General features: G+C 44.2%; 1 protein-coding gene across 4 annotated transcripts in view; it reads right to left on the minus strand.

The window, feature by feature from the left end:
• The window catches only part of LOC135714137 (probable serine/threonine-protein kinase kinX), a 174,153-nt gene extending 164,305 nt beyond the window's left edge, over positions 1-9,848 (minus strand). For 2 of the 4 annotated variants that reach the window (XM_065237418.1, XM_065237416.1), the window contains exons 1-2: positions 9,542-9,847; positions 8,931-9,327 (exon numbers count right to left, since the gene is read on the minus strand). In XM_065237418.1, the coding sequence (XP_065093490.1) occupies positions 8,931-9,287 (357 nt within the window). In that variant the 5' untranslated portion in view covers positions 9,288-9,327; positions 9,542-9,847. Of the gene's footprint in view, positions 1-8,930; positions 9,328-9,531 lie in introns of all 4 variants that reach the window. The other 2 variants (XM_065237419.1, XM_065237417.1) reach the window with 2 other exon arrangements.
• Positions 9,849-10,083: the final 235 nt, after the last annotated feature.

Here is a 10,083-nt window from a genome sequence, read left to right on the forward strand (position 1 = left end):
GTTGGCTCTTTTATCGCCTTTTTGTCTTCACAAACGTCCCGAATAGCTTAGGATTACGCCGGAGATTGGTCTGCATACGTCTTGAGTACTTCTTGTATAGAAAACGGTTGTACATTCGGTAGCAATTACTTGCTAACGAAAATAATCGCTTGGTGAATGGATTACGGGACTGGCTGTATTTTCGAAGAGCCTTCGATCTCACACGCTTCAAGTGTTGTAGTCGTGCATTTGACCATGCAGGTTTTGGAGCAGGTCTCCTCAGAGGCACACAATCCATTATTAATCGGCTAACAACTTCGTCGAAATAGTTAACGGCTTCATCAATGGACGAACACAAGTCAAGCGACTGCCAATCTACCTGGGCCAGTGAGTGATTCAATGCGACGTAGTCAGTTCTACGAAAGTCCAGGCTTTGTACATCAACGATGTTTTCATAGAGAACAGGAACTGATCGATTTTTGAATGCTTCCAACGCTGGATGATCGGCGTCTAGATGTATCAGAGGCTCGTATGCCTCAGCGACACTGCACTCTAGTGCGGCGGCTTCCTTCACCAACACAAGATCAAGCAGCCGAGAGTTTCTGTTTGGTACAGAATTAATTTGCATTAAGCCATGCAGGCTAAAACCATCCAAAAGAGCACAGCAGGAAGCAGGCATGTACGACCGAAGAATGTCAATGGTTGGATGATCATTCGCGGAAATATTCCAAACAAGCCCAGACTGGTTATAGTCGCCAAATAGCAGAGCTAGATCGTTGTGATATAATCGGGACAATACAGCACCAATGGAACTGATATGGTTCTCAGCGCAGCTCAAATTAGATTTACGGTCAGGAAGAAGGTACATAACGCCGATGCTTATCGTGTTGTGTGACGTCGTAATATTCACCCATAACTGCTCAAGAGAAGTACTAACCGGAGCAGGATCGAGGCAACAGTTCAGTCGTTTGGAAACTGCAATCAAGACGCCACCACCGCGTGATTTGGCACTGTTCTTCCGGTTACGGTCATTACGAAAAATTGAGAACCTACTGCCAAATAATTGTGCTGAGTGAATTCGATCATCTAGCCAGGTCTCGGTAAGAACTATTGCATCGTAGTTGGACTCAACAGCAGTCAAGAATAAGTCGTCAATTTTAGTTCGCAAGCCACGAACATTTTGATAATACACCACAAGTCCATCGGATAACATAGGTTGGCAATCGGAAAGGCAAGGTTCAGTCGGTGGTGAAGAAGACGTTGCGCTGAAACGTGGAGGCTGATCAGGCGAGGAATTGGTTTCAATAAACGCATACTTGCCTGAAATCGAAGGTTGGAAGTGCCCTTCACCGTTCTCAACCACAGGGCCAGAACGACTACGATGGCAGGAATCAGTACACACGACTGCGTTGAGAGGCTTAGGGGCTTCCATGGGGCGGTAGGCAATGCGTTCTGGGCTGACAGTTTCAGAAACGTGGCAGCTATGATTCGGTGCAGTATGTTCAGAATCGGTGTTATAAAGGAAGCCGTCATCGGTGGACTGCAGACCGTGATGTTCAGGATTGAAATAAGCAACATTGGAAATGCAAGACGTGCTGTAACTTGAAGGCATATCAGGCGAAGAATTGTCTTGATCACATTTGTACTTGCCTGTTGAAGCAAGCTGGGAGACCCCTGATCCACATCTAGTCACAGGACCGGGACGACTGTGATGAACGCTGGCAGGGTGATGTTTAAAGAGCTGCTTCTTCCAAACTGTGGTCTTAGTTGGCATGCAATGTCATTATCCTTAGGGTGAATTTGCATTACCACGTCAACATGCTTGATCGCTATTTGCGTGATGTAGGAACCGTTGTGCTGTTCACTGGAAATTGTGTTTTGGATGAACCTCGCTAGCTGGTTTTGATGATACACACTCTTGATAATTTCTCGTTTAGCCAGCCATTCGCTTCTAGCCTTCATCGGTACCTGACCAGTCTCCGAGAGCAAGACGTGAATTGGTGTTGATTTGAGATATCCCATGGCCGTTCTCAACATGCTATTTGGGATCGTTTGGATTTTTCAGAGATTCGTATCTACTGCGCTTCCATAGATCGATGCACCCTACTCCAATCGGCTTCTTATCAAGGCATTACCGATCATGACTAGTGTAGTTGGATTCGAGCCGCTATTCCTTCCTGCGAGGATTTTTAGAAGTGGAAGCCTCTTGCTGGCTTTTTCTTTAACTGCCTCTATGTGTTTTCGATGGCGCAGTTCCCTGTCTAAGGTGAAGCCCAAATAGACGTGTGTATTCACCAGTTCTATATTTACTCCTTGGATCCTAATTTTGATGTGTTCCGTGTTGTTCCTTGTGAATGGGATTATCGCCGTTTTTGCTTGGTTGATTTTCAGCCCTATCGCCTCAAGTCTACTCGTAACAGTTCTCAATATCACGTTCATCTTCTCCGCCGCTTCTTCCAACGATCGGCCCATTACTATGAGTGAGAAATCATCTGCGAACTGCACGAGTTCGCAATCCTCGTTGTTTACTTCATGTATCGCAGCTGTGCAGAGGTTGAACAGAACGGGAGAAAGCGGGTACCCTTGGGTTAATCCGTCATTCACAACTTTCGTTTCAAGTAACAGTGCAGCCATGATATCAGTTTCCCAGGAATTCCTTGATCCCTTAGTGTTACCAGCAGTTGACTCGTGTTAACGCAATCGAATGCCTTAGATACATCTAGAAATGCAACCAAGCACTCCAGGTTTTTAGCCTTCACTTCATGAATGGTGTTCACAACATAGTTGACACACCACCAAAACAAACCAAAAGATCTCATCGGAATGAGATCGTTTATTTCTGCAACTTGCGATATTCTGTTTTTTTAACACTGAGTTGATCGGTTCCAGGCTTCGGGATGGGTCGTATTTCTGTTCGTCTCCCTTTCTATCTCTCGGTTGGCTACGATGACTTTCTTTTTTCCTCCTGACAACCACGATGACTTTCTTTCTTCCTCCTGACAACCCAGTGTCGGCTCCCTTCACAATGTTCCACAGCTGCCTTGCCGGGGTATTTTCGTCGATCTTCCCCTTCAGTTCCTTCACATATGCTCTCTTTTCTTTTCTTAACGCCTTCTTAAAGATCGCCCTCCTTCATTGTAGCTCGATGAAATTTGTTCTTGATCTGTCCCGATTGTACATGCGCAGCGCCATTATCTTGGTGTTATACAGGTCGTCGATGTCCTTCTTCCAAAACTTCTTTAAAAAATTGTTCTTCTTGTTGCTGATTACATATGATGCCTCCTCCAGTGCTTCGTCGAAGATATCCTGCATTTTTTCCCGGGTCGAAGATGTACTGAGGCCGGTTCGCGTTGAGCAATCTTATTGATTTGTCTTTATTTATCTTCTTCGAAGTTCCATACACCACTGGATTTTCCATTCCCAGCTCTAGGCTAATGGTCAAATGAGCGTTCCCGGATTCTTCTGGCACGACTTCCCATGTCCCCTTCTTAACTACTCCCGCTGTAGCGGAACCACAGGGCAGTCTCGTTTGGTAGCTGGGTGAGTTCCGTATCACCCAAGACCTGTCAGCGAAAACGTCAGGGAGAGTACAACGGGTGACGTGGCTCTAAAACGTCACAGGCAGCATACAAATCGTTTAACACAGAAAAAACACAAACGTGGAAAGACGAATAAACACAAGGAAAATTGAAGTTAAATTTTTAAAAGTAACGCTCAATTACAATCTAATCAGGCTAATTAGATAAATTTACGAACCAGTAAAAGCAAAGTGAGTAGGTAAATTATTGTTTATCTTACTTTCTTAAAAAATACTTATCCTAAATTTGATATAGGTGGCAATTACTTCAGCTTTGCACTGCGTGACGTTTTGCCTAAAATTAGAAACTTAATATTAAGTACATACGATATAATGTGAATTTAAAATGCTAAACTATCTATTCAAACTATGATCACAGCTTGTTACGAGTACGAAATTAAATAATTTCCAAATTCGGAAGATAGTTTCGGGTTAGAATACAGGAGAACAGGAAATCGTAAGATGGATTTATTTGAACTCGATCAACACTTTATCTTACGAATTTAATATATTACAGCTTTGAAGCTGGGTACAACCTGCTTTCGGGACGCGTTTCTCTCCCAATCCGAAACACCCGCTGTGGCTAACGTTACGTCTATCGCTGATTCTCTAGTTCCTGGAGGTGAGTTCTCTCATATAAATTTATTTTCTTTGTTTATGTTTACATTCAGCACCATTAATACCAGATTACTCACACACTCTAGATTTCTAGCTGTCAGTTCCATTGAGAAACGTCTCTTGTACGCCGTTCACATTACAGCTTATATATCACGTGATGTCTTGCAATGAGCACTCATACATCTAGTTTTCACTGGAAATCTTATCTATGAGTGCTCATTGCAAGACGTGATATAGGCTGTAATGTGAACCGGGTATTGGATCACCTTATTGTCGATATCAGACGCTCTGCAAAATCCAACTCCTCCTTAGTTTTGGAAACTGAGTCAGCATTACGTCCGCCTGTGACCAATGCGTTAAAGGCGGTGATGAATCCGACTCCTGCATGGCGTTTTGCGACAGGATGATTCACCTGAAGTGCGGCGGCACAAAGTTGGACAAGACTTTCCTAAATATTTCCCACACTAGCTGGAACTTGTTTTGGATGTGCAACGAGTGCGCAAAGCTGATGAAATGTGCTCGGTTCAAAACTGAAACAGGAAATCACACAAGCTGAGCTTTAAGAAGGAAATGGCTAAGCAAGGACAGCAGATCGCTCAGCTGTCGAAACGAATCGCGTTGACAACTCCAACATACTTGGGTTCCGGCGATCTTATGTGTCAACCGCCATTAGAAGGGCACCGCGATGAAGGCTCGCTCACCAGCAAACCACTTGTTGGAGGTACTAAAGCAGTAACGGATGATAATGTCTTTACCGAGGTCCTTGCTGTCCCTGAACCCACCGAGCTGTTTTGGCTGTACCTTTCTCGTATACATCTTAGCGTGAAATCGGAATCAATCGAGAAGCTGGTCAAAGGAAGTGTACAGTGTGCGAGGACCCGATTAAGGTTGTGCCGTTAGTCAAAAAAGGATCCGACATCAGCCTTACGAGCTTGGCTGCCAAACTACGCGAAGTTGCTCTTACATCGGACACATGGCCGAAAGGAATTTTGTTCCGTGAATTTGAGGACGGTTCAAAAAACATGTTGATGCCTCGTTTGAACACGCCTACCATCACGATCTTCGGACTAGTATGCTCATTCAGAATTGGTGCCGCGTTGTGTATTGACCACGAACTTCTCGATCCAGTCTATTCTCTGCCATCAGAGACTTTCTGGCCCTGTGGCCGAGTTCGATGGTGGGGTCTCCCAACCATCGTCTCAAGGCAAGTATGCATACATGAGTTACAGTAATTTACCTGATCAGCTTACGTGTTCTAGAGCAACGCTTCAAGCATCTACCGGCTGTTTCCAGTTGAGAAGCACTTCTGATACTGCTCATTTACTGTTCGAACAATCCTAATTCATCTCCGGGATGCACAATAGACCGCTTTTTGTAAGCTCCTGGTTCCTCCAGCCCAGTTGTGCCGATTCCTGCCAGCGCTCAGAATAGTCGTCCTGGACCTGTGGCTGGATGTGGATCAGGAGTCTTCCAGCTTGCTTCTACAGGCAAGTACAATCAATATATTGGCCATTCACTGCCTGATGCCGATCAAATTTTTAACTATTTTAGTCTCTGTGATGATGCCTCTGTAACTCCCAATTCTGGGAACCCGGAACGCGCAGTAGAAAGCCCCATTGAAGCCCCCAATCCCTCCATCTGAGTCCTACCATCAGCAGCCTTCCTCCGTCATAATCGTTCCGGACCTGCTGTCGGATGTGGAGAAGAGGTCTTCCAAGCCACTCACTATGGATGAATCTGTGATTTCCAGGCAAAACAGTCGTGATCTTCTACCAAAACCCCGGTGGATTGAATTCTTGATGAGTATTGATGAGTACCACCTAGCTGTATAGCCGGATAAAGCAGGTGCATAAGAACGCCTATCAATGGTTGTTGGGTTCTGCCCTGACCGGCGATTTGCGACCTCTGTGCACCTGAACTCCGATTCTTACCTCCACGCGGTGCCCGGTGGGGTTGCTGGCGGTGATATTTGCCGTCAGTAATGCGAACAAGAACGGGGGATCATCGTTGTCACCAAAGCACTACTGTCAATACATCGGTAGTGCCCGTGATGACGATGACAGAGCAAAAAGGTTATAGCCAACTCTAAGTAGCCTGTGATTATCGCTACCTGGGGATGCTAACCGGCTGGGTCTGGTTACGCCTTGGCCGTCCTGAATGAACTATTTTCACCTCCTCAAGGTGGTTTGTTTAAAAGGACGTTAATAGATGGAAGCACCTAGCTGTATCGGATCGTTGCTACGATGTAATTGTCCTGTGCGCAAAGTGGCTCGATTCTCGAACGCTTTCCAGTCAAATCTTCGGTCCTGACTACGAGGTCTTTCGTAGCGATCGGAATCCTAACAACAGCCGTAAATCTACTGGTGGAGGTGTCCTTGTAGCTGTCCGTGGCGGGTTGGAGGCAAAGGCCATCGAGAACGATGCATGGAACTATGTGGAGCAGGTTTGGACAGCCATCAATCAATCAATCAAAACTATATCTATGCGCTCTGTACTCGATACTCAGTGTCTATCAGTTTTCACAGTTATCTAGAGTGCCACTCCAGTTGATAAGATAATCATTTTGGGTGACTTCAATCTGCCAGGCGTTTCGTGGAGTCCATCTCATAGCGGATTTCTGTATGCAGATCCTGATAGCTCTACATTTCACGCATGAGCTATTAGTCTTTTCGACAACGCTTTCGCAAATGAACCATGTAGTTAACGAAAATAATCGTAGTTTGCACCTCTGCTTCGTGAGCACTCAGGACAAGGATTCGTTAATTTCCTCAGCTTCTTGTGCACTAACTAAGCTAGTTCCGCATCACCCTCCTCTAATTGTCACTCGTGCTCGATTTTGACGATTATCCTGAGCTCACCACAAAATTTCTCACCCCCTCCCTGGCAGACGGGAGAACTGCGTAGTCGATCAAAAGAGCAGCATTGAGACTGAATCCGATTTACTAGCGAGTCAGTCGTGAAAGCTTTTCAAGATTCCATCGAGGCATCCAGCGCAAACTTAAGCTACACCCGAAATCCTTTTGGAACTACGTGAACGAGCAACGCAAGCAACGTACAAGTTGAGATGATTTTCAAGGCCGTGACTCTGCTCAAGTCATCCTTCAATCCTGGACCTGATGGAGTTCCATCTGTATTTTTGAAGAAACATTGCTAGTTTGTTTATTCCGTTTCATCGTCTGTTCCGCATGTCTCTCTCCAGTGGCATATTTTCATCCTGCTGGAAATTTGCGCACATGTTTCCTAAACACAAAAAGGGAACGAAACGAGCTGTGTATAACTATCGATAATTTACATCGTTAAGTGCCGTTTCGAAGCTATTATTAGTGAGCTAGTGAATATGCAACCGTTGCTGTCCCATCCATTGCAAGAAGTATTTGAGTGCTGATCAACATGGGTTTACTGTCGGTCGCGCTACAGCCCACTGCTGAGTCTCTCATCGTATATTACCGAAAGCATTTTGGATCGGGTTCAAACTATTTATTCAGACCTATCCGCTGTATTCGACTAGCTTCTTCGCCACATCAGGTGTACCTCAGGGAACTCACTTGGGACCGTTGATTTTTCTACTGTACTTCAACGACGTGCATTTGGTCAACGAAGCTCCTCGGTTATCATATGCAGATGACCTCAAAATCTTCCTAAGAATCAGCTCGATAGCTGACTTTCACTTTCTTCAACGTCAGCTAAATGTATCCGCTACTTGGTCCAGTTTAAACAGGATGGTAGTGAACCCAGCCAAATTCTCTGCTCTTACGTTCTCATGAGGATATGGAAAATTCCATCATCACCTGGAGCTTCGATATTTTGAAACTTTTTAATGATAGATCTTACTTTGTCCAAATCAGTCCTCCAGAAACACTTCACTCGGACATGGAGCATAGTGGAGGCTTTTCCAAGGCCTTAAAATTGTTCAGTTCACTTGAATTGAAGTGAAGAAATCCCGTCGCGCAAATCACCAGGACAAGCTCAATTCCAAGTAAATTTGTCAATTCATTTTTGATCTGATCTGATCCAGAGATTTACCACTTGGCAAACCTTTCAAGACTACTAAGAACAGACGTTCAGTTTTGGTGTCGTAAGTGAAACATTTGTGTTGCTTCTCATATACTGGAGAAGACGTTTCAAATCCGTTTTGGTTTCAGCCAATACAGATCCCGTTGCACCCGTTTGCTAAGCCATCTCAGACATTCAAAGATTTGTACGGCCTTCCGGTTGAAAACTACTGGATGAAATCCGTTGGAGACGAATTAATGACTTAAACAAGATCTGGCTATCCGACTAAGTGACGTGACGTTACTCCTTAGTAGCCGAAGTTGATTTTTCGTATTAAGGAAAATACAATAGCCCGAACCAGAATATGATGAACATAAGACGTCTGTCGTGAAGTTGGCCCCCATTTGTACAGTTCTTGCCGTTGCGGTTTATAGGAAGCTTCACATCAACCAGCTCTACGTCTTTATGACAAATTGAAAGACCAAGTTAGAGAAATCGTTGTAAAAGAAAAGAGATGAACTAGCCTCAGGCTAAAAATCTCTAAAATAAAGACAAAAAAAAAAAAAAAAAAACGTTGTAAAAGAACTATTATAGCAAAGCTCAAGATATTGGAATGGCAAAAAATGTAATTTTTGCTTATCAAGCATGGGATCACTCCTTACAAATCAGTGACCAGTGATGCACTCCCGTAACTGACTGTTGACATGAAACGATACCAAGTAAGAGCTATCCCAAGAAACAACTAGATTCATCAAAAACTCACCTCGTCCCCCTGCAGCTTCTCTTCGGAATCGACGGCGTCTTCGAACTTCTCTTCGTGCTCATCGTCCAGCCGAGGACTAGCCACCGATTCCACTTTGCTAGCTTCGTCAGTCTTAGTTTCCTCTCCAGCACCGGCTTCATCGTCTTTCTTCTCTTCCGAAGGCCTACGGTCCTTCTCTTCCGTTTTTTCTTTATTGGCAGTAGTAGCGGTGGCACTATCTCCAGCAGCTGATTCGCTATCATCAGCAGTTGGCTTTACTTCTAATGGGGATACCTCTTCCTCATCAGCCGCCGATTCTACTTCAGCTGCTAATTCTGGAATGTCCTTCACGGTATCCTCCGCCGATTTGGATTCCATTGCAATGTATTACGAAACGGTACTGCGAACGAATTATTGCCTAAAAAAGAAAAAAACATACATTAGATTAGAATAAATAGATTGACATATTGTCGCACAAAAGAAGAAAAAAATCACATTTTTTTGCGAATGAAACACTATTCCAGCTTTGAAAGCAATAATTATGATGCAAAGCAGAACAGCCCTTGCAGCGGGGTGAAAATATAATACTGATAAGATAAACAAAAAATTGAGTTCAATTTACAGAATCAAACCTTGCACTGGCTTCCTTCTTGCCTCTCCACCTCTCTAGTTTTAATTCCAGGAACAGCACTTGTTTTTCTCCTCCTACACCGCACTGTCCGAACGACCTACCGAGAACCCCCCCGGCGTCGAATATCACTCTTTAACGCACGCAAAATTTCAACCCTCGACCGGACTGCCACTAGGTATACCGACGACGACGACGGAACGAACAGTTTTTTTCGCACCAGAATAGATTTTTTTTAATGGGTTAAACGAACCGAAAGGAACAAAACGCGACGTAAACTTATTTTTTTTTTATCGTACTTTTTTCTTCGCGAACAGAAGATCCGAAATGCACCCGCAGCGGCAGCCACAAGAGTCACTTTTGACTTTTCTTCACTCCACTCGACTCATGCAACATGCACATACGCATCCAGGAGCAGATGGATGATAGGTATTACAACATAGAAAAACAAAACATATTTTAAGATCGCATGCATATAAGCTGTGTTGCAAAATAATTCACATGACAAGCTTTAAATGCATTGTATTTTGAAATGGTTTCGATTCA

This window comes from Ochlerotatus camptorhynchus, unplaced genomic scaffold (assembly GCF_037179485.1).
Source record: "Ochlerotatus camptorhynchus isolate MF236.1 unplaced genomic scaffold, CSIRO-AGI_Acam_v1.1 ptg000621l, whole genome shotgun sequence".
NCBI lineage: Eukaryota > Metazoa > Arthropoda > Insecta > Diptera > Culicidae > Ochlerotatus > Ochlerotatus camptorhynchus.